General features: G+C 51.0%; 12 protein-coding genes across 12 annotated transcripts; 5 read left to right on the forward strand and 7 right to left on the reverse strand.

Annotated features, from left to right (window-relative positions):
- The first annotated feature begins 166 nt into the window (after positions 1-166).
- On the forward strand, positions 167-2,796 carry hsp70 (molecular chaperone Hsp70). Its single transcript, XM_040944058.1, has 2 exons — positions 167-1,292; positions 1,432-2,796. The coding sequence occupies exons 1-2, from the start codon at positions 544-546 to the stop codon at positions 2,594-2,596; spliced, it is 1,914 nt and encodes a 637-aa protein (XP_040804095.1). The 5' UTR covers positions 167-543; the 3' UTR covers positions 2,597-2,796.
- A 733-nt stretch (positions 2,797-3,529) lies between these two features.
- On the reverse strand, positions 3,530-4,414 carry BO72DRAFT_475461 (uncharacterized protein). Its single transcript, XM_040947327.1, has 2 exons — positions 4,323-4,414; positions 3,530-4,089 (listed from the first exon to the last, which is right to left on the reverse strand). The coding sequence occupies exons 1-2, from the start codon at positions 4,343-4,345 to the stop codon at positions 3,912-3,914; spliced, it is 201 nt and encodes a 66-aa protein (XP_040804096.1). The 5' UTR covers positions 4,346-4,414; the 3' UTR covers positions 3,530-3,911.
- Positions 4,415-6,027: 1,613 nt separating this feature from the next.
- BO72DRAFT_445504 (putative mitochondrial GTP/GDP transporter Ggc1) lies at positions 6,028-7,801 on the reverse strand. Its single transcript, XM_040944059.1, has 7 exons — positions 7,550-7,801; positions 7,332-7,472; positions 7,222-7,259; positions 7,104-7,145; positions 6,787-7,034; positions 6,556-6,733; positions 6,028-6,503 (listed from the first exon to the last, which is right to left on the reverse strand). Exons 2-7 carry the CDS (start codon positions 7,417-7,419, stop codon positions 6,168-6,170), a joined length of 930 nt encoding a protein of 309 aa, XP_040804097.1. The 5' UTR covers positions 7,420-7,472; positions 7,550-7,801; the 3' UTR covers positions 6,028-6,167.
- Positions 7,802-8,217: 416 nt separating this feature from the next.
- BO72DRAFT_11109 (autophagy-related protein 8) lies at positions 8,218-9,271 on the reverse strand. Its single transcript, XM_040938949.1, has 3 exons — positions 8,897-9,271; positions 8,563-8,795; positions 8,218-8,504 (listed from the first exon to the last, which is right to left on the reverse strand). Exons 1-3 carry the CDS (start codon positions 8,984-8,986, stop codon positions 8,471-8,473), a joined length of 357 nt encoding a protein of 118 aa, XP_040804098.1. The 5' UTR covers positions 8,987-9,271; the 3' UTR covers positions 8,218-8,470.
- A 969-nt stretch (positions 9,272-10,240) lies between these two features.
- On the forward strand, positions 10,241-11,962 carry hem13 (coproporphyrinogen oxidase). The gene is made up of 2 exons (XM_040944060.1): positions 10,241-10,400; positions 10,465-11,962. Exon 2 carries the CDS (start codon positions 10,465-10,467, stop codon positions 11,569-11,571), a length of 1,107 nt encoding a protein of 368 aa, XP_040804099.1. The 5' UTR covers positions 10,241-10,400; the 3' UTR covers positions 11,572-11,962.
- Positions 11,742-14,876, reverse strand: BO72DRAFT_502880 (putative microtubule binding protein HOOK3; the record flags this gene model as incomplete). Its single annotated transcript, XM_040949081.1, has 7 exons — positions 11,742-12,191; positions 12,279-12,374; positions 12,659-13,044; positions 13,103-13,215; positions 13,265-13,322; positions 13,386-13,450; positions 13,507-14,876. The coding sequence occupies 7 exons, from the start codon at positions 14,874-14,876 to the stop codon at positions 12,006-12,008; spliced, it is 2,274 nt and encodes a 757-aa protein (XP_040804100.1). The 3' UTR covers positions 11,742-12,005.
- Positions 14,877-15,321: 445 nt separating this feature from the next.
- BO72DRAFT_525369 (uncharacterized protein) lies at positions 15,322-16,289 on the reverse strand. Its single transcript, XM_040949947.1, has 4 exons — positions 16,003-16,289; positions 15,912-15,936; positions 15,830-15,839; positions 15,322-15,778 (listed from the first exon to the last, which is right to left on the reverse strand). The coding sequence occupies exons 1-4, from the start codon at positions 16,129-16,131 to the stop codon at positions 15,673-15,675; spliced, it is 270 nt and encodes an 89-aa protein (XP_040804101.1). The 5' UTR covers positions 16,132-16,289; the 3' UTR covers positions 15,322-15,672.
- Positions 16,290-17,166: 877 nt separating this feature from the next.
- BO72DRAFT_502888 (putative mRNA cleavage factor complex component Pcf11) lies at positions 17,167-19,991 on the forward strand (the record flags this gene model as incomplete). The annotated part of the gene is made up of 6 exons (XM_040949082.1): positions 17,167-17,834; positions 17,953-18,408; positions 18,465-19,189; positions 19,246-19,441; positions 19,509-19,877; positions 19,941-19,991. Exons 1-6 carry the CDS (start codon positions 17,667-17,669, stop codon positions 19,989-19,991), a joined length of 1,965 nt encoding a protein of 654 aa, XP_040804102.1. The 5' UTR covers positions 17,167-17,666.
- Positions 19,992-20,498: 507 nt separating this feature from the next.
- Positions 20,499-22,213, forward strand: BO72DRAFT_445510 (Gfo/Idh/MocA family protein). Its single transcript, XM_040944061.1, has 4 exons — positions 20,499-20,646; positions 20,778-20,798; positions 20,875-21,405; positions 21,488-22,213. The coding sequence occupies exons 1-4, from the start codon at positions 20,613-20,615 to the stop codon at positions 22,060-22,062; spliced, it is 1,161 nt and encodes a 386-aa protein (XP_040804103.1). The 5' UTR covers positions 20,499-20,612; the 3' UTR covers positions 22,063-22,213.
- Positions 22,114-23,624, reverse strand: adk1 (adenylate kinase ADK1). The gene is made up of 4 exons (XM_040944062.1): positions 23,297-23,624; positions 23,158-23,210; positions 22,932-23,086; positions 22,114-22,845 (listed from the first exon to the last, which is right to left on the reverse strand). The coding sequence occupies exons 1-4, from the start codon at positions 23,454-23,456 to the stop codon at positions 22,437-22,439; spliced, it is 777 nt and encodes a 258-aa protein (XP_040804104.1). The 5' UTR covers positions 23,457-23,624; the 3' UTR covers positions 22,114-22,436.
- Positions 23,625-24,026: 402 nt separating this feature from the next.
- On the forward strand, positions 24,027-25,613 carry rpn8 (proteasome regulatory particle lid subunit RPN8). The gene is made up of 3 exons (XM_040944063.1): positions 24,027-24,402; positions 24,471-24,742; positions 24,822-25,613. Exons 1-3 carry the CDS (start codon positions 24,219-24,221, stop codon positions 25,449-25,451), a joined length of 1,086 nt encoding a protein of 361 aa, XP_040804105.1. The 5' UTR covers positions 24,027-24,218; the 3' UTR covers positions 25,452-25,613.
- On the reverse strand, positions 25,581-26,606 carry BO72DRAFT_11303 (uncharacterized protein). The gene has a single exon (XM_040938958.1). It carries the CDS (start codon positions 26,509-26,511, stop codon positions 25,711-25,713), a length of 801 nt encoding a protein of 266 aa, XP_040804106.1. The 5' UTR covers positions 26,512-26,606; the 3' UTR covers positions 25,581-25,710.
- Between the last annotated feature and the right edge of the window lie 59 nt (positions 26,607-26,665).

The following is a 26,665-nucleotide window of genomic DNA, read 5'->3' on the forward strand; positions in this document are numbered from 1 at the left end:
CCAAAGTTCCATCAGTTCCGCCAAACGTCACCTGTCTATAGTATAAGGTAGTCTAGTACTAGGTAGTCTATACCGTGTTTGTTAAGGACCCTGTCAGGGCCACTAAGTAATGAAGTAGTAGCTTGTCGTAGCTTGTAGTTTAATCTAGCAGCAACGAGGATCATCCCATACATTCTTTCCCTTTGATTAGTCCTTTATCGAATGGCCCAGAACTGCAGGCGGTTTTCTCGAAGCTGGCGATGGAGCGGGTGGAAGACCATCGAACCCCATGGATACCCGTCGAACCGCCGCTTGCTAGAAACTTCGCTGGAGTTGCCATTTCACCGCCCGCCACTATATCAACGTTGCCAGTCGCACATTTTCTCTGCTCCATTCATCCATTTTCTAAACACGCAACTACTACTCTCTACTACTCCCATTTCCTCCTACCCTTTCTTCTTTACCACGCTCTAAGTCTCTTATACCCTTTCTCGAGACTTTTTTGTACATTACGATAATCTTGCTTAACGAATTCCCTCTACTACACACATCACATCACACATCATGGCCCCCGCTGTCGGTATCGATTTGGGAACCACCTACTCCTGCGTGGGTGTCTTCCGTGATGACCGTATCGAAATCATTGCCAACGACCAGGGTAACCGCACCACCCCCTCTTTCGTGGCCTTCACCGACACCGAGCGTTTGATCGGTGATGCCGCCAAGAACCAGGTTGCCATGAACCCTCACAACACCGTCTTCGATGCTAAGCGTCTGATCGGTCGTCGTTTCGCCGATGCCGAGGTCCAGTCCGACATGAAGCACTGGCCCTTCAAGGTCGTTGACGACAAGGCTGGCAAGCCCATCGTCGAGGTTGAGTTCAAGGGCGAGACCAAGCAGTTCACCCCCGAGGAGATCTCTTCCATGATCCTCACCAAGATGCGTGAGACCGCTGAGTCTTACCTTGGTGGTACCGTCAACAACGCCGTCATCACTGTTCCCGCTTACTTCAACGACTCCCAGCGTCAGGCCACCAAGGATGCTGGTCTCATCGCCGGCTTGAACGTTCTCCGTATCATCAACGAGCCCACCGCTGCTGCCATTGCCTACGGTCTGGACAAGAAGACCGAGGGTGAGCGCAACGTCCTCATCTTCGACCTGGGTGGTGGTACCTTCGATGTCTCCCTCCTTACCATCGAGGAGGGTATCTTCGAGGTCAAGGCCACCGCTGGTGACACTCACTTGGGTGGTGAGGACTTCGATAACCGCCTTGTGAACCATTTCGTTACTGAATTCAAAAGAAAACACAAGAAGTTAGTCACGTGACTTTTTCATATTACTTCCCTCTCATTTCCCCCTCATTCCCCCCTCAACTCCCTCTCATCTACCCCTCATTTCCTATTCATTTCCCCCTCAATTGCTGTGTGAGCGTTTGTGCTAATGTTTAACTAGGGACTTGACCACCAATGCTCGTGCTCTCCGCCGTCTCCGCACTGCTTGCGAGCGTGCCAAGCGTACTCTCTCTTCCGCTGCCCAGACCTCCATTGAGATCGACTCTCTCTTCGAGGGTATCGACTTCTACACCTCGATCACCCGTGCTCGTTTCGAGGAGCTCTGCCAGGACCTCTTCCGCTCCACCATGGAGCCCGTTGAGCGTGTCCTCCGCGACGCCAAGATCGACAAGGCCTCCGTCCACGAGATCGTCCTCGTCGGTGGTTCCACCCGTATCCCCAAGATCCAGCGCCTTGTCTCCGACTTCTTCAACAAGGAAGCTAACAAGTCCATCAACCCCGATGAGGCCGTTGCCTACGGTGCTGCTGTCCAGGCTGCTATCCTGTCTGGTGACACTTCCTCCAAGTCCACCAACGAGATCCTCCTGCTCGACGTTGCCCCTCTCTCCCTTGGTATTGAGACCGCTGGTGGTGTCATGACTGCTCTTATCAAGCGCAACACCACCATCCCCACCAAGAAGTCCGAGACCTTCTCCACCTACTCCGACAACCAGCCCGGTGTCTTGATCCAGGTCTACGAGGGTGAGCGTGCTCGCACCAAGGACAACAACCTCCTTGGCAAGTTCGAGCTTACCGGCATTCCTCCCGCCCCCCGTGGTGTTCCCCAGATTGAGGTCACCTTTGATCTCGATGCCAACGGTATCATGAACGTCTCTGCCATTGAGAAGGGTACCGGTAAGACCAACAAGATCACCATCACCAACGACAAGGGTCGTCTCTCCAAGGAGGAGATCGAGCGCATGCTTGCCGATGCCGAGAAGTTCAAGGCCGAGGATGAGGCCGAGGCTTCCCGTATCCAGGCTAAGAACGGTCTTGAGTCCTACGCCTACTCCCTCAAGAACACTCTCAGCGAGGGCAAGCTCACCATCAGCGATGCCGATAAGGAGAAGGTCACCGCCAAGATCGACGAGACCATCAGCTGGCTCGACTCCAACCAGACCGCCACCAAGGAGGAGTACGAGTCCCAGCAGAAGGAGCTTGAGGGTGTTGCCAACCCCATCATCTCCGCTGCCTACGGTGCCGCTGGTGGTGCCCCTGGCGGTGCCGCTCCCGGCGCCACCCGCACTGCTGACGACGTCGAGGAGGGCCCCGAGGAGCTTGACTAAATGCCTCAACTTTCAGTTTTGCTTCTAGTTCTTACTACCCATGGCTGTTCATTGGCTAAGTTCTTCTCTATTTGCATGTTCTAATCTTCATGTCTTCTGTTTTCTTTAACGAAATTATGGGATCCTTTTCTTGTGCATGATTGCATAGATTCGAGGTTTAGTCTTCACTGCATGATGATTTACTCTGCAGTAATCAGGAGGGAAAAGTTTCCTTTCGACGAATACAATAAATTTCTAATAACCTTGTCCTTCATCCTTTCGCTCTTAGTAGTAAAATCTGCTTTGGTAAGCTCTAGCCGTAATAATACTTGTGGATTTTGAGGGAGTCAGAACCAGGCGTAGGACTCGAGACTGTTTGTACTTTGTAGCCTAGATTCGGGAAGTCTCGGCCTCATCCTCGGCCTTGAACTTCTCGACATCGGCAAGCATGCGTTCAATCTCCGCCTTGGAGAGACGACCCTTGTCGTTGGTGATGGTGAGATTTTCAAGAATGTATAGTTATTAAGCATTATTTATGGTGCTCTTAGAGTGATAGTTCAACTCTTCTCTTAGGCGTTCCTGCATATCTACCCTAGCTTGATCATCCTAATAAAAGCTACAGTCTAATGAATAATGCAACCATATCATCACTTGTGCTAACTTCTGCATGTTGACAATAGTCAAGATCCCTATAATCATTCCAATGCGATTTCACGACACGAAATATGGATATTATACTATACATTAATAGTCAGGGTATAGAGGCAGCCTATCGACCCATTATATTTCCTTTAAGATTAAGCCAATCATGGGGTTGCTGTTGTTACCTAGCTGGAGGCGATCAGACATAGTACAGTACTTTCCTGAGCAGCCTGGGTGCTCCGGTCAATACTAATCCTCCCCTACTGTTGAAGAGTCTATGAATTACACCTGCAAATTTCATGTATAAGTTACCCATATATAGTATAACCACCACAGCAATAGACAAAAAGCCCAGGATGTATAAATCCATCAATTACCCTCAACGCCACACAATTATCCACCAACACATACATATATATACAAATGATCAACCAGAGGCAATAGTCCGATTGATGATGATAGAAGAGGAATGAATCACTTTCGAACCTCCTTCCTTCCCCCCAAACTCAGGCCGAATCCGATCAATCAGCGCTTGCTGCCTGCCCCCTCCCCTCTCAATAACCCCCCCTCACAACCATCCAGAAGCACCTCTCTCCACGGCGAGAAAACTCCTGGACCCATGAATAGGCGGACAGGAAACCGTACAACATGTCCCGAACAAGACAAGATCCCACGGGGATATGCCTGCGAGCCATCATAGCCCTGCGAAATCGCCCGCCCACCAGCGTTGTACCCGACTCGCCCCAAGCTGCACCACACTCCCGATCCCGATGTCCTTGGCTCGCTCGGGGAATTTCTCGCGCTGTTCGCGCTGGATGCGCAGGAGGGCGGCGGTGGTGCCTATCGCGAAGGCGAAGATAGGATCTGCGGCTCTATTTTTTGGGTACAAAGAACGAGGATATTGTTTTAGTTTGCGATCGGATCTTTCAGTCTCAAAGAGTCGTGGATCAAACTTGCGATTGGGTGTTGTGGGGTTGGGAGTTTGGGCTCGGAGCTGGAGAACGAGAAAGAGGGGATGATGGGGAGCGCGGACTGTGTTTAGGGTGCTGTTTCTTGGGTAGACATGAATTGGGGGTGTTGTGATGGGTAAAGAACTGGGACATACTTGGAGATTAGGTAGATAGGCATTGTAAAGGCTGCGTTGGTGTCGATGATGGTAGTGGTTTGGGTGGTCCACGTAGAGGTGGTGGAGTTAATACGGAAATTAGAAAGTTCCTTTGTCGCGTAACTGCGGAGCACCTCATGCCTAGCATAGCATTCCACTTATTGCGGCGGTGAGGTGGAACTTCAAGGAGCTTCCCGAGGCCCAGGTTCTAGAGTACCATCCTCCCTCGATGTATCTGTTACCTACCTCTGCCATGTAAACAGTCTCTATGATGCTGGATGATCTGTCTTTTATTTCCAATGTGTTAACTCTGTAGCGCAGAACCACTCGAGTCATCAACCGTCGATGTAGAACCACCCTCTCCTGTCTGTCTCACCCAAGGAGGGTGGACATCACAGCATATAGACTATCTCTGTGTGGCCATTCCTAGTAACTCTTATATCCTGTAAGATAATAGTAGGCATCCCACATAATGTAGAATTACTATTGCTGCAGAAATTTCGAAGAAGATGATTTTCCGGCTTAAGCCGAGCGAAGCATGTACAACGAGTTAACTAGTTGTTATTTGATCAATCATTGACCTACCGGCCAGTTTAAGATATTGATCCAAAGAAGACTTATACATTGGCTCAGGCGTATGGTCTAAATTTGCAGCTGGGGAGGCTTCGCATCGCCCCTCCCCTAGACTCCTCTCCGCCATCCATCTCAGCACAAGCCATAATACTACAACACTACAACTTTAAGGAGCCAATTGAGCCAGTTATTTAGACACGAAGCTTCAGTAAACTAGCGTTCATCATCCTTGCTCAGGCCCTCCTAGGGATGCGAATCTACTTACCACTTCAGAAATAAGTTATGCTCAGTACCATAGGCAGGCACGAATGATCGTGCGTGTCGGCGCCAACTAGATTAGGCCGCGAACCCTACAGAAACATGCCCAGAAACATGCCCAGGCTCTAGAATCCTGGGGTTGAGATACATGAAATTAGCACCGTACATCTATTACCAGTGCGTCTTGTCTGCCCTACTGCCCTGCTAAGCTGATAGACGGAGAGAACAACAACGATAAGCATATTTAAATCCCTCAGTGTACCTTGCCTCTGCGGACTGGGTAGCCACTCGCTGGGCAGGAAAGCACAGACGAAACAGTACTACTGCACATGCACTCAGCCCTACAGTCTACCACGTATCCTCAATCTCTCTGTCGCCGCCCACTTGTCGAGTCTTATGGCCACTACCGTGTGTTCACTCTTGCAGGTTGCAGGAAAACCGGACTTTGTGAGACATTGCTGTAATCCCGCGAGGCCTAGCTCTTGAAACACGTATCATCCAACATGATGTATCTTCCAGAAACCTCCACATATCCATCATTCAAACCCCCAGACTATCAAGCTCCCGTGTACCTGATCCTGTGACTACGCTGGCAAGGCTGGCCACGAGAAATGCGCCTGTCGGACCTATATTGCGGAGAGCCTAGGGAGAGCCACCAACTAAATCATGAGGGATGACGCCCTCCCCGTCGCCGATGGAGTTTTACAATCAAAGGCGAAGCCTAGAGGTTACTCCAAAAAGATCGAGAGGGCTGGAGACCATGCTCGTCTATAAGGGTAAAAGACCGTAGATAGGAAGTCATATTAAGGGGAGATGTGTTTCTTCAATTCCAATCGCCATGTCGCCATCAAACTCGTGAAAGCAAAAGAAAAAGGTCTTGTCTATCAAATGCGCAAGGCTCAACAGACTGCTCTATTTTGGTACCAGAAAGCCCCGAAATCGAACCTGACAGAAAATCGCGTCCCAAAAAAGCAAAGCACCCGCTACTATAATCAACATATAATTACTTTTTTTTTACACAACCTGGCCAAACGCAGGGATCAGCGTCTGAGCCAGCCAGAAGCTGAACACAAGCTTAGGTCCAGTCATCAACAGCTTGGGCGTCAGACCCTTAAAGAAACTGGTGAATCCCTCGTTCTTCATCATGTTGGACACGATCCGGAAACCAGACTCCGGGTTTTCGAAGTTGCGGTTCTGAATACGGGTCTTGATGACGTCCAAAGGAGCAGACACAACCAGAGAAGCACTAGCACCGCAGATGGAAGCCACGAAGTTCTGACCCCAGGTGGCAGAGTTGTAGTCCTTCAGCTGGTAGATGTACTCCTTGGCAAAGGCGGAACCACCGAAAAGCTGTTCACACCCAGTCAGCATTTAAGAAACATTCAGAGGAATGGTCACATACAGCAAAAGATCCAGGGGCGTTGCGGGCTGCAGTCCAGCCAGCACCACGGTACAGTCCCATACCCTCATCCTGGATGATCTTGAAGAGGCCGCGGCCGCGGAAGGCCTCGGGGTTAGTTTGACGCTTGATCTTGAGAACGTCGAGGGGCAGAAGAACAATCTCTCCGATACCGATCAAACTGAATTATTGTTAGCGAAGGGGCTCAAGTCAAACAACATCGGACATGCGCACCTTCCAGCTGTCGCGTGCATGATAGCCTTGCCAGTTCCCTTTCCAAAAGCATTGTCGAAGTCGGAACCGTAGTGCTTGGCCAGATAGTCGCGAGCGAAGGGCTGGCCACCGTACTTATAGATACGCTGAAGGACCTTGTAACCGGCGGCGTAACCCAGACCGGGGAAAAGAGAGGTAAACTTGCGGCCAGCGGGGGCGTCGGCAAATTCCTTGAAAATAACCTTGTTCATTGCTTCAGAGGAGGCGATCTGTAGAAGACGATTGTCAGAGAAGTCTTGAGCCGGCCGAAATCAGTTGTAGAGTTGATGTCGTCTTACACGAGTCTGGTTGCTCATCAACCGCTTGGCAATGGTGTCGACCTTCCAGGTGAGTTAGCACAAGGTCTCAACAAGCGCGATATCGCTTTCATCACAACAAGTATGGGGGCATTCGTACAGGGTGGAAAACCATGAGCTCCGTAATACCAGCCGTTCCTAGCAACAACATCTGGTTAGCAACCGAGTACAAACACCAAACTATTCTCGGAGCTGTATATGAACACCTACCTGAACCCAGGAGACGGGCGGTCGCGGATTCTCTCTTGACATCCTTCGTGGCAGAGCCAGCACCAGCTTGAACAAGGGCGGGAGACATGTTGACTTGGTTGATAAAGATGGCGAAAATCTGAATTGAATTTTTTTCTTTTCCTGTTTGGGTGAGTATGAGTCTTATAAAATTGGAAATAAGGGAAAGAGAAGTATGGAACCAGGAGGGAACAACTCACCACCAGAGTCAGAGGGGCGAAACACGACTGGAGCCAGACAATGCAGCGATGAAGGGAAGGGAAAGGGAAAAAAAAAAGGCAGACGCACACCAGCCAAGAGAGAAGGAGAAGGAAGAAGAACAGAGAGCAACTTTCCCGCAACTTTCTGCGCCGACTCGGAACCACTTCCAGCGGCCGCGGCGGACGGATGAACTCGACTAGACTACTTTAGGCCTGGCACCACCGGCCCTGAATCGGAGCCGCTCTCTTAGGACAATTGAGTCAGCACACGCGGCACCGTGACGGGATTCCGGGACGGACCCGGGCCTCAAATGGCGTTCCCCAGGTGCAGTGTAGTAGACTACTCCATATTCATTCCATTTTCATTTTTGGAAAACAAGCGATTGTGGCGGGCCAAGGGAGTTGGTCAGTGTAAACACGCAAGTCACAGTCGCAATAGAAGTGAGGTGTTCCTGCAGCTTGAGATCCTCGGAACCATACAAGTCCGCTCCTTCCAAGCTTAGCGGCACAGTGCTTCAAGTCAAGGTACGATGATTACGAAAATCCCCCGGGTACTTGACATCTCGGATCGCGCATGATTAATGTCTCCAGTCATTCGATAACAGTTGATCTGAAGTTTGATCCCATTTAGACGATTTCCACATGAAGAAGACAGCTCGAAGACAGCTCGCCAAGAAAAGAGTCAAAGGAAAGGAAGAACATAGATAGCCCCGTAAGAACGCCGACGGAACGATACATCAAAAGCACCAGTGACCAGCGCAGTCGAGCTTGCCCATCTTGCTACGGCCTACAACTGATAGATCCCACGCCATCCCACGCCCAAGGGATCTCTCAGAAGGCCCACGGCGAAGCGAATTAGCAGTGGCGCGACTTGATTACTTCAAGGTAAAGCAAGACAGAAACGGACAGGTCGACCAGCGCCTAGTAGTCACCGAATGTGTTCTCGCCGGAGTACCTAGCAGCGACAACTAAATCAGCCAAGGTAATTCATCAAGTATGGGCCTAGAGCTTACGTGATGTACAGGAATCCATCCTCATCCTTGTGCTCTTCGTAGATGCTGCTCATGAGCGCTGCTGTTGGCGGAAGGACCTCATCAACGAAAATGAAGATGGCCTTCTCAGGAGACAGCTTAATACGCTTGCGAATCACGTAGACAAACTGTCCAACGGTGAGATCGGCCGGAACAAGGTACTTCTTCTTGTCGATAGTTGCAATATCCGACTTCTCGACCTTTTCGCAGATCACCTGTATGGTAGAAAAGAGCGTGGTTAGTATCGCGAACAGGCGGTGAGCCGCGGACACAATGAAACCCCAAAGACAATGATGTTGAGCATGGGCGGACATACCGGAATACGATCGGCGTACTTCTGACGGATACGCTCGGCCTCAGCCTTACGCTTCTCGAAGGGATGCTCGTCCTTGAACTTGGAACGCATGTTGATAGCGGGTTCGGGGCGGTTAGTTGGGAGCGGGAGCGTTAGACCGATAGAGATCGAAGGGAACCGATAGTTGCTGCGATAAGATGATTTTAGGGTGAAACCGGAATCTGAACTATGATGAAAGCGATGGAAAGAAGCGAAACAGTTGACAAATGGGTGTAAGGATAGATGGATAAATGGATAGATGGATAGATGGAGAGAGAGAGATAGATAGATAGACAGAGACGAGGGGGTGGTGGAAAGGAGGATGAACGGTGATGACAAAAGGTCAAGAGAAGGCGGACAGGCAGCCCCGCGTCATGGCAGAGAGCAGTAGGGGCTGCTGATAAGGCCGCCAGGCAAGCGCGGATCACGGGGGCGGAGGCGGTGAATCCGCGCCCCCACACGTCTGGATTGAGTCAAAGCAAGGTCAGGTGTTTTGTGGTTTTTGTCATTGTCTCTTCACGTGGAAAGCAAAGGTTCGTCCAACTGACCCAAGTCGGATGATCGTATCGCTTGGCTGCCATCCTGGGTTCTCCAGCAAATGTGACTTTACCACCCGTACATACATTGACTGATCATAGATAATCTACATGGCGGGTGCGTTGCCACCAGTGCCTCCACTTAGGTCAGTGTCTAGATCCCGAGTCCTTGGTCCCATTTCCGTCCGAGGAATTTTGTCTACTAGGTACAGCCCTGAGGGCCCCGAAGGTGGTTCCTGAGTCACAGCTCCTTCTATTGATTTTGCAGTTAATCCTATATGTTTGGCGATATGTAAAGACTTCATAAGACCAAAGATTGTGCCAATCCTTGCACAGTACAGTAATGCGATCGACAAAGAAGATACACACACTTTTGGAGGCATAGGAGTCGATTAGCACGTGACCTTCACAGACCAAGCATACCGCACAGACAGCACAAACAGCACAAACAGCACAAACAGCACAAACCGCATGCTGCGGGTAACTATAGTGCACTCACGACATGGCGGATTTATGCAAACCGGCCGCAGGACCTCGGAGGTGGTGGTCCCATACTCTTCCGGAACCTAGCTGAGCCATCGAACCAATTATTATCCCGTGAAAGTTCGCCGCACTTGGTACTTTCTGCTCCAAGCTACTAACTTGAACAATAGCGCGGAGTCTCGGAAGAACGCAAGCACGAATCTGGCACCACCCGATCCTTAAGCAGATCAGCCAATTCTTCAATTGCCCCGTCCACAATGGCTATGGCTCGGCCATATATGCCTCTGCGGAGGTCCGTTTGTCAGGTCTTCCCTCGAGCCTCTTGCATTCCTCGCGGCGTCTCAGCGCAGTTTCGCAGGCACCTATCAGAGCAAAAGCCACGCGAATCCAAACCCTTTACTGTGTGGAGGCCATACCTACGACTAGCAATCGGTGTCCCATTCATCGCGACCCTCATTTATTCCATGGTACCAACTGCAACTCTTCAGCCCCGCACCGCTGGCCCCAGTTCTGACCTTGCGATCTATATAGATGACAGGTGAAGTAACCGAACTCGACTCGCCGTCAATTGTGGAGCTCGATGAGGCATTGAAGAAACAAGCAACAATCAGCGAGACGTCACCTATGCGTCTGCGGATGGAGAAGTTGATCAAAGAACACCAGCAGAAGATCGTGGAAGAATTGAGCAGGATAGATGGAAAGCAATTCAAGAGCGACGAGTGGACGCGCCCCAATGGAGGCGGTGGCATATCCTGTGTTCTTCAGGATGGGCATGTCTTCGAGAAAGCTGGGGTCAACGTATCGATTGTATACGGGGAGTTACCTCGTCCCGCTATCGAGAAGATGCGAGCTGATCACAAGTCCTTTGTCGGGGCCGATGTGGACTCGCTGAGCTTCTTTGCAGCCGGTCTCTCCTTGGTCCTGCACCCACACAATCCTATGGCTCCGACAGTCCATCTGAACTACCGTTACTTCGAGACGACGGACCCCAAGGACCCAATTAACGGTGATAAGAACTGGTGGTTTGGTGGCGGTACTGATCTGACTCCCACCTACCTTTTCCCTGAGGATGCCAAACACTTCCATCAAACAATTAAGGACGCCTGTGATCGACACGACGCCACATATTACCCCAAGTTCAAAGCCTGGTGCGACAAGTACTTCTATTTACCCCACCGCCGTGAGTGCAGAGGTGTTGGTGGTATCTTCTTTGATGACCTTGATGCCAGTTTCTTGGAGTCTTCGTCCACTTCGTCACAAAATCCGCAGGAGACTCTCTTTTCTTTCGTGTCGGATGGGCTTGCGTCTTTCCTCCCCTCCTATGTGCCCATCATTGAGCGCAGGAAGGATATGCCATTCACCCCAGAACAGAAAGAGTGGCAGCAGCTTCGTCGAGGTCGCTATGTTGAATTCAACCTGGTATACGACCGTGGTACCAGCTTCGGTCTTCGTACACCCAATGCCCGAGTTGAAAGTATCTTAATGAGTCTTCCTCGTACAGCAAGCTGGGCCTACATGGACCCAGTGTCCGGGACTCGCACCGAGGAGCCTGATTCGGAAGAAGCGCTGTTAACTAAAGGCAAGGAGCATGAGAAGGAGATCATGGATGTTCTAAGACATCCTAGACAATGGGTCTAGGAATAACCGGAGTTCTCCCATTTCTCTTTCCTGTACATCAGAGTGGTCCACCCTTCCTTCTGAACGACAATTTAATTTATGTACGATATCGAGTAAAGTGAGCTCACACATGGTAGCACATAAAGTAATTCGGTAACCCCCTCGGTACCGCAGACGAGATCATGTTGAGCATACAGTGTGGCCATGAGGGTCACGGATTATCTGCAATAATTGAGACTGATGATCAAATTTTATTCCCACACGAATGAAATCTATCCACAACGATGGTGTTATGCGGCGCACAATGGGGTAATTCAATGCAAAGGTATAACGGGTAACACGCCCCAAAGATATATAGACACATGGGACACACGGGACGAAACGCGGAGCAAGTTCAACCAAGAGCTATGAAAAGGAAAGAGGCGTGGCCGAATATACATACAGAAAGCTCAGCTCTATCGACCAGCGACCACGCTTCTCTGTTTGGCCAGCCAACCCTTTTGTGCATCAGCCAGGGTTCCGTGGCGGTATCTAGACATTGTGACATTGTTGTTCTGCAGTCGACTCTGCAGATCATACCATGAGGAGCTCATAAGCTCAAGCTCCCGAGCTTGAGCCTCAATTGTCTTCTGAAGCTCAAACTGTGCAAATGAGAAGTTAGTGGAGTGACAAAGTTGAACACAGAATGAGATCGCGAGTTCACTCTCGGCGCATAGACTCTCACTCACCTCACGCTCTTTGCTGATTCCAGTATCTGTATCATCCTCGAGCTGCCTTATGCGCTCCTGGAGGAACTTGATATGCTCGTTTTGTTGATGAATGTACTACAACGGTCCAGTTAGTCTCTGGAATGAGTAAAAAGAGTTCAGGGGTCAAGCGACTAAGTCGCAGCAGTCGAGAGTCAAGACTTGAACCTTGTGACGAGAAAGCGACTCATATGGTACAGACTTGCAGCCTTTCTAGCCGATAAGACAGGCATATTGCCAAATGGCCGGTCCGTATGGTGATTGAGTTGTTTTCTGCAGCCACTGGAAGGCCCAAAGGGGGCAAGCTTCACGCTGGTTCGTCTGACGCAAGCCGACAGCTGTGGAGAAAATGCATAACTGACCTCTGCGCGCTTGGCTAGTCTTTCCAGATTCTTCTCAATCTGTGCGGCAACTTGCCGCGTCAATTCCACGGCGGATTTCTGTGCAGCTTCGGAGTCATCACCGTCCTCCTGTGCCAGTAGTTCAGCAAGCAACTTCTTCATCTCCTCTGCTGCTTCCTGATCCTCTGCGCGGAACTCCGCTTGCTTCTTCTCTAGAAGGCCTCGAAGGTCGTCGCGCTCAGCACAGGTTACCTGCACCAAGGTATGAGTCGAATCAAGCTCAGCTTGAAGATTGTTGAGTTTGCGCGTCACGTCATCCCATGCATCACGCATTTTGCTTAACTCTGTTGCATTGTGTGCTTTGACTTCCGCCATCAAATCAATTCTTTCGTCGCTGGCAAGTTCGACTACACGACTATCAGTACGATCATCTGGGCTCACGAGGCTTCAGCAAATCGAACTCACGCTCTGCCATTGTATCACTTAACGACCGCTTAGTCACATCAAGAGAGTCCTGAGCTTCTGCCAGCCTCTTGAGTGTCGCTGTGAACTGATCGTACAGCTTCCAATACTCATCACTAGGGATCAACATTAGAAACGGAGCTGGCTAATCACAGGCAAACACACCTCTGCGTTGAGTTGGCGCGAGCCTGTTGTAAAGTCTCACTGAATGTTTCAGAGAAGCCTTCGAGTATCTATAAGTTGCCCGTCAATATCCTCGTGGGTAGATTATTAGCTGTGAAGCGACGTACAGATGCTGAAGGTCCCCTTAGTGATTCAACCTCCTTCTTGAGATCCTCGGTTTCAGGTTTACTGTTGACAGCCGTTAGCACATGCCTTGCCAGCAATAAGAGGAATGATATCCATACAGTTGAGATTCTTTCACACCGATGGCCTCGAAGTCTTTCTGTAGGGTTCCCTCTAATTTCGGAGTCTCTGTCCCCGGCGTCAAGGATGGACTACCGGGAGAACCTTCCAACTCCCGGACTCGTTCTCTCAGCTCGCTGATCAAGGCGTCGTCGCGCTCGCGTTGTTCTTCGGCGTTGCTAAGACGCTCAGTAAGTGCATGATTGTTGAACTCCAATTGCTTTTTAAGATTCTGAATTTCGCTACACTCCTGCTCTATGCGAGGCAGAACTCTCCTGTACTCCTCAAGCTCTACCTCGCGCTCAGAATTCCATTTTTGCTGTGAATCCGTCTCCTTTAGTTGCTGCTGGAGATCCTTTATTTGATTCCTGAGGGACTGATTCTCCTTCTCAAAGTCCTGACTTGCTTGCAACTTTTGGCGGTACTTCTCGGCTGCATTCGCTTTCCGGGCTAGCTGGTCTCGTTCGGTCTTCAGCTCATCATAGTCATCTTGCAATTTTTGGAAACGCTGATTCTTGACTCGTAGTGATTCGACGGTCATTCGTAGACTGTCAATTTCATCTTGTGCCGTGGCTAGCCTGGCTTCTTGGGTAGCAATTATATCTTCTTGTTGGCGTGACTTGGACTCGAGAGCCTTGGCATTGAGTCCAAGATCTCCTTTACCAGATCGCAAGTTGATAAGCCGATCCTCAGTGGATGCCAAGCGGCTCTGCAAGGTGTCGTTGTTCTCCTGGAGGCGTGCCAATCGGTCATGCATGTCGTCAATTTGCTTCTGCATATCTTTTTTCTCCCGAGCCATGCGATTATTCTCCGCCAGTACCTTTCCGACACGCTCCTCGAACTGTAATTCTGGATCGACGGGTGGCTCCCGCTCCTCTTTGATGTCATCCTCGCCGTCAATGGCTTCGTGCTGGCCATTTTGTGCCTCTTCGAAGATGTTCTTAAGGGTCTCTTGCGTTGGGGTGCTTAGCGTCTGCAAGGTCTCGACATAGGTCGGCGCGTTTGGCGAACGAATGGCTCCAATCAATAGCAATTTGAGAAGCTTGTTGGCCTCTTTCTCGGAGTTCTTCTCGGCGACAAGTTCTAGGTTGGGATTCGGATCTAGACCGGATGGCATGCCATCAGGCTGCTGGCGGATGTAGTTGACAAGCAGTTTGTGGATATGTTTCAAATTCTGCCATTTAGACAGCCAGTGGTCAGACGGGGTTCGTTGGGGAATCTCATCGAGGAAGTACTGCGGGTCGATATCTTGTAGAATCTCCCAGATGATGGTCCCATCGGAGAGCTCCTCTGTTGTGCGGATGGTTTTACCCAAAGCGAAGCTGTTTATCCACTCTAACAGAGCCTGCGTGATTGTATGCTCCGCGGTCATGGCTGCCTGTCAAGCGGATGAGTGGAGTTGTTCAGAGCGTAGAGGGTAACACCGCGACCAAGTAGCTGCTGGGGGCGGAATTATTGAGATGTTTTTGATATGTGTTCGTGGGGGTGCAGCCGGATGCGAAGAAGGAAGGAACAGGTTAAAGTGACCCCTCATCAACCTAAGAAAACACAAATCCGGACAACGAAGGATGGGACTGAGATCGTCGAGCGATCTTTTTTTCTGGTAGAAGGATGAACCCCGGGGTATTAAGCCTAAAGGGTTGGAGGGTTGGAGGGTTGGAGGCGCGGGATCCACGCCACGCGCAGGGACAAGATTGAGCTACTATAATTAATTAATCCAGTCCCGCTCGGGGCCACCAAGAAAAGATCCGGTCGATATCAGTAGTTGTATGGAAGGTATATACACTTTATTGCTATGGCGAGCCTCTACTGCGAGATTCCGAAGTGTCTATTTATGTCTCAAGCTCTCTGCGCGAATCACAATTCCATTGTACTGTACGTAATAACTATTCAGGGGGACTTAGCCGCACACCGGCAAGGAAGACACAAGATCCCAAGATAACTACCTATCATATTCAACGCAAAGACCTGAAGACAGATTCGGATTAAATTCCGGCGCGCCCCCAAAATCCCTCATAGCCATCATTATCATAACATTGTTGTTTTCAGGAAGTAGCCCGCTAATTGCCAACATTGGACAACTCAAACTCCCGAGACCAGCAGGAGGTAAGCCAAGTGACGACGAGCAACCTCAGACCTCCTCCAACTTGAAACAGCACCGGTTCATTTCACTGGATCGAGACCATTTGATCTTGTTCGATTGTGGGTTTGTAAGCTGCGGACTGGATTGATATCTGCTGGATAGCTTCTTCCGGACAGTCGGCCGAAAAGCCTCTGAAAGCGAAGGTCAGAACAAGCGACGAGGAATAGGTGCAATGAAATTACTTGATCAGAGCTACAAAGACAGAGTATGGTTAGTTCCAAGTCCAATACAAGTGGTAAGAGACAGGGGTGCAGAAGTTCTTACTAAACTCATGTGTAATTTGGCCACCCTACGGGCATAAAACAATTAGCAAAGTCGCGCGACAGTGACTTATGACAGGCATTCAGCAGCATACAGCATCCAGAACGGAATCTTTGGCCTGCTGAAGCACCGAATCTGGAGTCCCTGCAGGGAAAGAGACCAGAACCGAATTAGCCAGAGTTAGCGGCACAAGACCGAAGATAGCCGCCGAGATTAGCTGCATTTTGAGACGAGATAATCGGGCGGAATGGACACTGAATATACGACAAAGCAGCTTGAGTAAGTGTGGACTTGTCTTTCTAGTCTTGATGGAAAAAGGCTTGCTATGACTGAAGACTATGGACTGATAAGGTCGAAGCCGGACCGGAGACTGGAGTAGGATGAATTGTAATCTGCCCATTCATGCACGCGTCATTAATGCCGACTTGAACTAGTACCTAAGGGGGCTGTATTGTCCCGAAGAGGGTTAGGGTTGTATTTAAGATACATAGTATCAATACTGCAGCCTCACTGAGCTGGTATGTGTGTTGTTATCATGGCGTAAGATACGAAGTTATTCAAGTCGAGTGGTTGCTGACTCAGCCTAAAGCCAGTCAGCCCTTTCCCGACCGTCGGTTCTGGTGAGTGCTCTCAGGTCAGCAGTTGCTTCTGCTTCTGCTTTCCATGCCTTGCCCTTTTCCCTCAGTTCCTTTCAAGCTCTTTCAACCCCCTTCCCCCTTCCCCCTCCCCCTCCCCCCACCCATTCACCCATTCACCCATTCACCCATTCTTTCTCTTCTCGTTCCTTGCTTGCTGCTCACTTTGCCTTATCCCTCCTACACTTCTCTTCCCCTCCCCTCCGCTCTCCTCCTCTTCCTTTACCCTCTCTGTCTTCTCTCCTCCCTTCTGTCGACTTTCTTCACGTCTTCACGTCTCCAACAGATTCACATTCTACTTGCCTATTTCGCTTTTGCTTACGGTTAACGCTCGCTTCGGACCTTCACCTCGTGCCCTTTCCATCAACTGTCCTCGTGGTTCGATTTATATCTCCCGAGGGCCTTCCTTCTTTCAGCCCCGAAGAAACTAAATCCTCGTCCAGCATCTTAGTTTCGTTGGAACTTCTTTGGCTAGGTATACTCTACAGGAAGTATTGATCGGCGCTGGATTGATCGCATGAGGTAGTTTGACATCGAGGACACGGGAGGATTGGGAGTGCGCAGGTGCTATTTCGGTGACTGCTGGTTCGGGTGGAGGAATTGCGCCTGCATCCGCGTGTTATTTTCTCCGAGTCTGACCCAGATAGCTAGCAAGCATTTGACAAGTTCCGCCGTCTCTTTCCATCTCTTGCTCTTCCAGGAGATCGTTGTTCTTGGAGAGAAACAAAGAAGGGCAAAATAGGAAGTTCTAATCTGGGTATTCACAAGATTCGAAACAATCCACAAGAAAAAAAGACTCAACAAAGAAAAGAAGCCAAAATCCGAAATCCCATTTGAGAAAGGAAAACAGAAAGAAAGAAGAAAAAAAGAGGGAATAAAAGGAGAAAAAAACGAAGGAAAAAAAGAGGCAGATTATCAGCGCAAATAACATTTATACAAGCACAAGGAAAGCTTCGAAAGTTGCCGAAGGAGAAAAAAAAGATAAGGAAGAAAAACCAGAGAAACTGACGATAATATCTCTCTGTGTCTTACAGCACTACCTACAACTCTCTTTAGTCCTTTCCCATTCCCCATTCTTCACTGCCCATCTCGGCTCCCCTTGTTACCGTGTATCATCCCCATCATGTCTTCTGGACTGGCCTCCGATGAGGTGGCCGAGGATTACAAGAACTCTTTGGAAGATCTAACCACAAACGATAGGTTCCAGATCAGCAATCTTACGGTTATTGCGAAAGAGAACACAGAACATGCAATGGCCATCTCTCGCGTGCTGGAGAATCACATTCGAACAGTAGGTGACATACTCTTGCCACTTTCACAACGCCGAGTTGCTGCTGTTGGACCTGCCGAAGCGCAAGACCGTCTGTAGTTCCGGTTTCTGGATGGATGAGTTCTAATTTGCTCTGTAGACACCGCCGGCTCAAAAACTGCCTGCCTTGTATGTAGTCGACTCGATCGTCAAGAACGTAGGGACGCCCTACACCTTGTTTCTGGGTCGCAACATGTATCAGACATTCATGAATGCCTATACGCTGGTGGATTCGCAAACTCGCCGCAAGCTCGATGAGATGCTCAAAACATGGAAAGAGCCTGTGCCCGGTTCCTTAGACACCAGGCCCGTGTTCCCTCCAGAAATCACGCGCAGTATCGAAAGTGCCTTGATCAAGGCAAGGACGGCAGCCCTTCAGCAACAGCAAGCCCGAAGCCAGCAGGAAATCCTCACGCGTGGTCGAAATGGGACTCCCCCCGGCTGGTCCAGTACTCCAACACCACCACAGAATCTGGCCCGGTACCCGCCAGCCTCGAGTCAAACCGTGCCGGCTCCTTACCAGCGGAATGGCGCAGGTCATGCATATCCGACCTCGGTGAGTTTTGTTGAGTGGAAAATCCAGCGAACTTGGTTAACTGAACTGATTCGTAGGGGGACACGCATGCTGCACGCGCCATGTCCACAGCGCAAATCCAGCAACGCTCGGAAATCGATCTATCCGCCTTGAACCGGGATATTGAATCCTTGATTGCCGCAGCCCGCGGTGATTTCGCCACCAACCCTCTCGATTCGGCCGTGCAGCAACGATTGAAAGCTCTCCTCGACCTGCAGGGCATCTTACAACGCCAAGAGCTCACCCAAGAGCAATTGAGATTGGTTCGTGATCAGGTGTCAGCCCTGGCACCAAAACCAGTCATCCCGGCACCTCAAGCCCCCCAAAATATCCCTCCTGTTTCGATACCTCCTGTAGCCGCTACCCCACCAGCCCAAACGCACTCGCAGCCTCTCCAGCAGTTGCTCAATCCGGGTATGCTCGCCGGGCTTATCAAGGCCACTGCTGCGCGTCAACAGCCCACCCCACCGCCTCAAATGACCGGGATTTTACCCCAGATACCGATTTTGAACAGCACGCCCCAGCCCGCTGTTTCCGCGACAAAGGAGAATCCTCTCATTGCTGCTTTGCGGGCGCAGGGGCTATTACCACCGGCATCGGCACCTCCAACTGCGTCTACCGTTCCTCCTCCTAACATTGCGTCTGCATTCCCACTCATCGTGCCTGGTCAGGTGCGATATACACCGCCTGTACCCACACCGCAGGCTCAAGGCAATGCCGAAGGGCAGATGGATGTGCAGATGAATACTATGTCCATGAAAATGTAAGCTGCGCGTGTGAGAAGACGTCCTTGAGACCTGCTGACTTGTGGTACCATAGCCCACGATATGCACTTATTAGCAGCCTCTATGAAATGCGCACCAATCGATGTGGGACGTGTGGCCGTAGATTCTTCGCGACCGAAGAAGGGAAGGAGAAGAAGGCGCGTCACCTGGATTGGCACTTCCGCACCAACCAACGCATGTCCGACGCTGCCAAGCGGGCCCAGAATCGAAGTTGGTACGTTGACGAACGGGTAAGTGATAAGCAATCTTCCGGTGGAGGCCATTCCGAGGTGGTTCACAAGCTAAAAACAACGTTAGGATTGGATCAAATCCCGAGAAGCAGGAGACGACCAAAATCCTACAGACACAGAAGCCTCTGGCGACGCGGCTGATGGACATGATGGTAATGTAGCGAAAAAGGGACCGTCCAAGCCGTGGATCCGCGCGCCCAATGATGCGACTCTGCGGAATACTCCTTGTCCAATCTGTCAGGAGAAATTTGAATCCACCTGGTCCGAGGATGTACAAGATTGGATCTGGCAGGATGCAACCAATGTTGGGAGTCGTGTTTACCATGCTAGCTGCTATGCTGAAGTGACTAAGGAAGGCCCAACGCCAGCTAATCGGGGGGCGCCACTGGCACGCACCGGGACTCCAGACTCTGTGCTGGGTAAACGCAAGGCAGAGGTGAGTATACTTTTTTCTTTCTTGAAACAAAGCAGGCTGTCCATCTCTAACAATGTCAAGCAGGTGACCAACTCCCCAAGTTCGAATGGACGGATTAAGACAGAGCCTATCTGAATGGCGGTGTCCATGCCACATAGACTCCATTCCTCACACCCACTTCCTTTCATAACATTGCTTTGGAGCGAAGCTGCATCGACATTCATCGGCTGGTGGCTTTTGTTTTGCATCGGGACCGGAAGACAGGCATTTCCATGGGCGGCGTTACTGTTTCTCTTTGCTGCTTTCCCCATCCAGGACTTCAAGACTCCAAGGGCACTGTCAATGTTGATGGGCCACAGGCCGCGCACATCCACAGATAAATGAATCTCTCTTGCGGATATTGTATATAGATCACCATCATGATCTGAAAAAAAAAGTAGAGATGAGTGCAGTCGGATCATATCTGATTTAATCTGGTTTGGTACATCTTATTTTAAATTTCTATGTCTCTTCTTCTCCCCCCCCCCCTCCCTGCCCAGTGCCTGTAGGTGACGTACGTAGGCGGGGGTAGTTTGCCCCGCTCGGGGTTACTCCGCGTTGTCAAAAGATAAAAAATAAACACCTAAACTACTTAAAAGAAGGGTCCAGTCCACTCGTTCCCTTGTTCCCCTGTTCCCTCATTCCCTTATTGCCCTTTGTCACCGTCTCGCCTACCCCATTCCTCTTCAGCTTGATCGTTTTGTTAGACCTTTCACCATGGCTCCTTACAATGTCCGATGGGGAATAATGGGTAAGAAACATTACAATCCCATGCGTTTCTCTCTCCACGCCCACCCCGCCCTGATTCGAGTCATCCTGTACAAACTCAATTGTAATGGTACCAGACTGACATGTGATAAAATTATTCGAAACTCCGCTTAGCCACCGGCTGGATTGCCGACGGTATGTTTCCCTCCATAGAATCCGACGTGTGTGAAGGATCTCGTACACGGGCTTCGTTAGTCTGACCAGCAAATAGTCTTCGTTCGAGATCTTCTCCGAGATCCTCTTGAGCGTGGCGCATCTGACGTCTCCCACAGCATTGTGGCAGTAGCATCATCATCATCGCAAGCTCGATCTGAGAAGTTCATCTCTGACACGGGCATCCCCGCCCCCTGTGCAGCCTACAGCTCCTATGAGCAGCTCGTGGCCGATGCCAACGTGGACGTAGTCTACGTCGCAACTCCCCACTCCCACCACTTCCAAAACGTCATGCTAGCCCTGGAGGCGGGGAAGAACGTTCTTTGCGAAAAGGCCTTCACGGTCAATGCGGCCCAGGCGAAGATCCTGTGTGAGACAGCCAGGAAGAAGAACCTGTTCCTTATGGAGGCCGTTTGGACGCGATACTTCCCGCTCAGCGTGCAGGTCCGAGACTTAATCAAGCAGGGGGCCATTGGCGAGGTCCTCCGTGTGACGGCTGACAATAGCTTCGGCGACCCTGTTGAAGAACGCTGGGGAACGGAACATCGAATGGTCAACAAGGATTTGGCCGGTGGATGTTTATTGGACTGTTAGACTCTCTTACCTACCTTCTTACCTGAGCCGTGCCCAGTGCTCCGAAAAGGCCAAAGCTGACCAAAAAAATGCTGCAGTGGGTATCTACTCCTTGACCTGGGTTTTCCAGACCCTGTATCACACCCTTCCCCGGGATCAGCGCAAACCACCTTCAGCCATCTCAGCTCACATGGCGCTCTACCACTTAACTGGAGCGGACGAAGCGACCACTATCCTCCTCAGCTTTCCCACCAGTACGCCGTCCAATCTGCCTCACCCAGGCCAATCCCACGCCGTGGCCATGACCAATCTACGTGTCGCTACCGACCCCGACGAGGCCAACACTGCCCGTCCAGCCATTCGCATCCAGGGCACCAAGGGTGAGATCCAGGTGGACGGACCAGCGTTCCGACCGGAGCGGTACCGCATCATTCCCAAGAAAGGGGAAGGTGAATTCAAGGAGGTCGAGTGCCCGTTTCCTGGCGACGGAAAGGGCATGTTCTGGGAAGCAGATGAGGTGGCGCGGTGCTTGCGGGATGGAAGCTTAGAAAGCGAAACCCTGCCATGGGAGGAGAGTATCGTCATCATGGAAGTGATGGATGAGGTTCGGCGTCAGGGCGGGCTGACTTATCCGGAGAAGATCGAGTCGACGGTTTACCCCACGCAACTGTAGTATTCACGCGGGACAGGTTTGGATGGACCGAGGCTTACAAATGCAAGGCCAAATGACAATTTCTAGTCCGAAGCACGCTGCCATTCAAAGAAGTAGTACTGTACATAGCAAATCCCTCCCGGAAGGTATTCATCTATATATGAAACCTAAGACACATTACATTTTTTCATGCCCATTACCTCATTCGATCGCCGCAGCCTTCTCTGCAGTGTTGATCCGTGACCGGCGGAAAAAACTTGGGATCAGATCTCGCCTGAACAATCGTTCCCTCGCCTTTTAATCCGTCCCGCGAGGGCAAGAAGGTATCAGGATTATAGGTAAGAGGAGACAATGACTCGGATCCCTCCTTGGTGGGAATTGCAGCAACTAACTGCTTAGGGCTTCTGGAAAACCCCCAAGAGCGATTTCCACACCTGGCCAGGCTCTTGGCTGGCGTCGATACCACGCCAGATACCGGTCTTCTTGTAGTAATCGACCACGGGAGCCGTTTGGGCGTGGTAGGTGCCGAGACGCTTCTTGAGAGTGTCGGCGTTATCGTCGGAACGCTGGATCAAAGGCTCGCCGGTAATATCATCCTTCATCTCCTCCTTAGGAGGGTTGAAAATCTTGTGATAAGAGCGTCCGGAGGCCGGGTGGACCAGACGCCCGGTGATACGAGCAACCAGCAGAGCATCGTCAATCTGCAGCTCAACGGCATGCTGGAGCTTCTGCTGGCGCTCAGCCAACATGTCGTCCAGGCGCTCGGCCTGCGCAACAGTGCGCGGGAATCCATCGAGGATGAAACTAGAAACCGCACATTGTCAGCTCAAACTCTTGTGCATTGTGGCTCAAGGATATCAGGAACAGAGGTGGGTGGAGGGGGGACAGACCCGTTCTTGCACTCGCTGTTGTTCTCAAGCTCACTCTTGATCATGTTGACCATGATCTCGTCACTGACCAGACCTCCCTGGTCCATGATCTTCTTGGCCTCTCTTCCCAGATCAGTCTTCTTGGCAACCTGAGACCGCAGCATATCACCGGTAGCCTAATCGCACACGCACAGTCAGAACCAAGTATCAGTGAATCCAGACTCTATCCACCAGAGCATAAACTCACCAAGTGGCAGACGCAGTACTTCTCCTTGAGCCGGGGGGCCTGGGTACCCTTGCCTGAACACAGCGATCGGTCAGAATTCCGCACCAAGAACAAGGGGAGGGACAGGAATGGCAAGATAATAGGCATTATCCAAGCGTACCAGCACCGGGAGGTCCCATTAAGATGATGCGCATATGCTCGGTAACAGACTTGGGCTTGACTTCACTGGTAAGGCGACCCTCCAGGTCCTCAATACGAGCCTCAAGCTTTCCGATGGTGTCCTTGAGACCATGGATGATCTCTTCCGTGATGGGAGCCATTGCGATTGTCAAATATGGTGAGGAAGTGTTGTGGAATTGACACTACCAAAGGTAGCCGGGAAAAGAGACAAGCGGAGTGAACAAAGGGGGGCAAGGGAAGAGAAGGAGGATGAGGGCGCGCAAAAGCAACGGGGAAAGGGAAGCGGATAGAAAGTTGACTTCGTTTTGGGGGGGGGGGGTCAAGTGGTTGAAAAGAGGCCGCCGACCGGAGTGCCGGGGTGGAGTCGCGGCGCGCCCACCCGAGGCTGCGGCGCCGCGCGGAGCAATAATCAACTATTTGTAAAGAAGTTCAGTAATGCAGTATGCAATTGCGATTGCCGTGACCATGGCGAAGCAAGGGACCTATATTCTAGGCGAGATTTGCTCATCTAAACTATTTATCTAACATGTGCGACAATTGCTAGTAGTTGCAGAGTGCAGACAGACGCATTTCGGACGGATGGACAGCGAGACCGCCTGTAGTGCCTTGGGGCCTGAGGCATGACATGCAGTGTGGCTGATGCATCAACCAACTGTTCAGCCACACAACACCCGGAAGCTCCCCCGAACTGCCACAGCTATTCCATCGTCATCTCTCCCTCTCTCTCTCTCTCTCTCTCTATCTCTCCCTCTCCCTCTCTTCGGACTTCCTGTCACTTACTTCCCATTCTCATCTCATCCGTGCTAAGGCTCTCTCTCCATCCTTTGACAAGCCTAGTCGTCGCTATACTTGTTACTTCTCACTTAGCTCAGTGATACCGCTCTGCGTCCTTGTTTCCCGCCATGCCTGCCACCACGGCGGACACACTTTCCCTTGTCCAGCGAACTGTCACCGTTGCCCCATTAGTCCTTCTTTCCGTCGCAGATCACTATGGTCGCTCAGCTAAAGGCACTCGGAAACGAGTGGTGGGTGTGCTGCTAGGAGAGAACTCGGGCCAGACTGTCCGCGTATCAAACAGTTTTGCCGGTAAGCTCATCTGCTGGTAGAGCGTCTCACACTTCCACCGAAATGAACTGACCGTTCTTGGTGACTAGTCCCCTTCGAGGAGGATGAGAAGGATCCATCTGTGTGGTTTCTCGACCACAACTTTGTCGAGTCGATGAGGGACATGTTCAAGAAGATCAACGCGCGGGAGAAGCTGGTCGGCTGGTATCACTCAGGCCCAAAGCTGCGCGCCTCAGATCTGGAGATCAACGAGCTCTTCAAACGATACACACCCAACCCCTTGCTAGTAATTGTGGACGTTCAGCCGAAAGAAGTAGGCGTTCCGACCGACGCTTACTTTGCCGTTGACGAAATCAAAGACGTAGGTTTCCAAGCGATTCAGTTCTCGGACCCTATATCCGCCTTGGTCTCGCTAACTAATTCGGGGTGATCCACTACAGGATGGCACCACGACGTCCAGAACCTTTGTCCACACACCGTCTATAATTGAAGCAGAGGAGGCCGAGGAGATTGGAGTGGAGCACCTACTCCGTGACATCAGGGATGTCGCTGTGGGAACACTTTCTACCCGGATAACATCCCAGCTGCAATCGCTGCAGGGCCTGCATCTGCGTCTGCGTGACATCGGCCAATATCTGCAGAAAGTTCTCGACCAAGAATTGCCCGTCAATCATGCCATCTTGGGCAACCTCCAAGATGTGTTCAACCTTCTTCCTAATTTATCCACCCCTGCTGCAACGCCTCGCATCAGCGGTGGTGCCCCAGAGCATCAGACGGATAATAGCGAATTGGCACGTGCCATGAGCATCAAGACGAACGATCAATTGATGGCGATCTACTTGAGTAGCTTGATTCGCGCCATCACTGCCTTCCACGACCTGATTGAGAATAAGATTCAGAATCGGCAGCAGCAAGAAGAGAACGAGCTGAAGAGGGAGCAGGACGCCATTGCGGCCAAGGACGACAAGGACACGTCTAAGAAGACCAATGGCGTCGTCAATGGAGAGCAGAAGGAGGATCAAGAAGTAGTGAAGGATAAGTCCAAGAAAAAGAGTTCAAGAGGGGAATAGAAGGGCCTGGAGTCAACGCGATACGATCAATTTTCAAGGACCAATTCATTTATTACACGAGATTGTACATTAGGGTAACCTCGGACACGGCTGATCATGACCATACGGGGTTGTCTTCGGAGACATCGATCGTGCTGAGTATTCAGTTGTACCGTAGGCTGTTAACACCGCACCCTGATCTTGTAGTGAGGCAATCAACTCCCTGGAGGTGACCACGCTGGAGCCCCCTCTGACTCGTGGCACAAATATGACACGGGCTTCAGCCGCCCCAGCCGGCACACCAGCCCGCCAACTCCTCCGCGCTGACACAGACGAAGCCGTCATTCCCCTTACCCAACAGACTGGGACAGCGAACAGCCAGCCAACTCGCAAGGAGGTGCTTGCAAACGGGGGGTGAAGACCGGACCGATCCGCGTGCCAACATACCCCCGAATGGGTAAGAACCATGGGAGATTGCATAATCCCGGCGTGGCGATAACTCGATAGCAGAAGCAGTAGCAACAGTGGATAAGGAGGTCATCTCAGGTGCGGGTGACAATGGCCCACGAAATGAAGCCAATGTGAAGGTAGGGCATGTGCAACTCCAGGCTTGCAGGCGGACTTCGTACGCTTTTGTCTCGCTATCTGTCTTGTAGGGGTGATATCGCGAAGACGGTTGCGTCGTGAGAACCCCGGAGGTTGAACTCACCAGAAATACATCCTCCATCGATCTTACCGACGAGGCCTGGGTCGTGGGGCGATTCGTCGCGTCGTGAGTCGATACTAAACGTCTTACCAACCCTCGATCAAGGATATCCAAAGCGAGCAGGAGTTCATTAGGGAAAAGACAATGGAGAGCTAGCATCAGAGACTTTACACCGGCGATCTGGGTCGCATGCAGCGCAGAGAAACCACGGGACGGGCTTTCTCCGCAGGCTGGATATTGTTCTTGTTGTTGTTCGTGTTGCTGGCCATCGCTCGAAGTATTGACCTTGAAGACTGAAATGCCAGAAGCCACCTGGTCCACAAAGTCAGCAGGAGTGAAGAAATCGCTTTGGTGTTTGTCTTCGTGAATATCCATTGGGTTGGCGGTTCAAAGAAGAAAAATTCGAAGTTGTTGCAACGGACAGGATATGTATTCGGATTAACCGGTAAGTATTAACCCCTGGGCAAAGCTTCCCGATTTCTCCTTCCTGCCCGTCTACAACCGATGCACACCCCAATAGACAATTATA

This window comes from Aspergillus fijiensis (assembly GCF_003184825.1).
Source record: "Aspergillus fijiensis CBS 313.89 unplaced genomic scaffold BO72scaffold_10, whole genome shotgun sequence".
In the NCBI taxonomy this organism is placed as follows: domain Eukaryota; kingdom Fungi; phylum Ascomycota; class Eurotiomycetes; order Eurotiales; family Aspergillaceae; genus Aspergillus; species Aspergillus fijiensis.

Bases quoted from the DNA above. Each gene is read 5' to 3' on its own strand.
- BO72DRAFT_11303 (XM_040938958.1), bottom strand. From the start codon at position 26,511: ATGGATATTCACGAAGACAAACACCAAAGCGATTTCTTCACTCCTGCT.
- BO72DRAFT_445510 (XM_040944061.1), top strand. From the start codon at position 20,613: ATGGCTCCTTACAATGTCCGATGGGGAATAATGG. The intron at 20,799-20,874 runs GTATGTTTCCCT...ACCAGCAAATAG, and splicing joins CACCGGCTGGATTGCCGACG to TCTTCGTTCGAGATCTTCTC. The intron at 21,406-21,487 runs GTTAGACTCTCT...AAAATGCTGCAG, and splicing joins CGGTGGATGTTTATTGGACT to TGGGTATCTACTCCTTGACC.
- hem13 (XM_040944060.1), top strand. From the start codon at position 10,465: ATGACAGGTGAAGTAACCGAACTCGACTCGCCGTCAATTGTGGAGCTC.
- adk1 (XM_040944062.1), bottom strand. From the start codon at position 23,456: ATGGCTCCCATCACGGAAGAGATCATCCATGGTCTCAAGGACACCATC. The intron at 23,211-23,296 runs GTACGCTTGGAT...CGCTGTGTTCAG, and splicing joins AATGGGACCTCCCGGTGCTG to GCAAGGGTACCCAGGCCCCC. The intron at 23,087-23,157 runs GTGAGTTTATGC...GTGTGCGATTAG, and splicing joins AGTACTGCGTCTGCCACTTG to GCTACCGGTGATATGCTGCG.
- BO72DRAFT_475461 (XM_040947327.1), bottom strand. From the start codon at position 4,345: ATGCCTATCTACCTAATCTCCAA. The intron at 4,090-4,322 runs GTATGTCCCAGT...CCCAAAAAATAG, and splicing joins CCTATCTACCTAATCTCCAA to AGCCGCAGATCCTATCTTCG.
- BO72DRAFT_11109 (XM_040938949.1), bottom strand. From the start codon at position 8,986: ATGCGTTCCAAGTTCAAGGACGAGCATCCCTTCGAGAAGCGTAAGGCT. The intron at 8,796-8,896 runs GTATGTCCGCCC...TCTACCATACAG, and splicing joins AGTACGCCGATCGTATTCCG to GTGATCTGCGAAAAGGTCGA. The intron at 8,505-8,562 runs GTAAGCTCTAGG...TGTCGCTGCTAG, and splicing joins GATGGATTCCTGTACATCAC to GTACTCCGGCGAGAACACAT.
- BO72DRAFT_445504 (XM_040944059.1), bottom strand. From the start codon at position 7,419: ATGTCTCCCGCCCTTGTTCAAGCTGGTGCTGGCTCTGCCACGAAGGAT. The intron at 7,260-7,331 runs GTAGGTGTTCAT...TGTTGTTGCTAG, and splicing joins CGCCCGTCTCCTGGGTTCAG to GAACGGCTGGTATTACGGAG. The intron at 6,504-6,555 runs GTATGTGACCAT...GGGTGTGAACAG, and splicing joins ACGCCCCTGGATCTTTTGCT to CTTTTCGGTGGTTCCGCCTT.
- hsp70 (XM_040944058.1), top strand. From the start codon at position 544: ATGGCCCCCGCTGTCGGTATCGATTTGGGAACCACCTACTCCTGCGTG. The intron at 1,293-1,431 runs GTTAGTCACGTG...ATGTTTAACTAG, and splicing joins TTCAAAAGAAAACACAAGAA to GGACTTGACCACCAATGCTC.
- rpn8 (XM_040944063.1), top strand. From the start codon at position 24,219: ATGCCTGCCACCACGGCGGACACACTTTCCCTTGTCCAGCGAACTGTC. The intron at 24,403-24,470 runs GTAAGCTCATCT...CTTGGTGACTAG, and splicing joins CGTATCAAACAGTTTTGCCG to TCCCCTTCGAGGAGGATGAG. The intron at 24,743-24,821 runs GTAGGTTTCCAA...GATCCACTACAG, and splicing joins CCGTTGACGAAATCAAAGAC to GATGGCACCACGACGTCCAG.
- BO72DRAFT_525369 (XM_040949947.1), bottom strand. From the start codon at position 16,131: ATGCAGCTAATCTCGGCGGCTATCTTCGGTCTTGTGCCGCTAACTCTG. The intron at 15,937-16,002 runs GTATGCTGCTGA...TTATGCCCGTAG, and splicing joins AAGATTCCGTTCTGGATGCT to GGTGGCCAAATTACACATGA.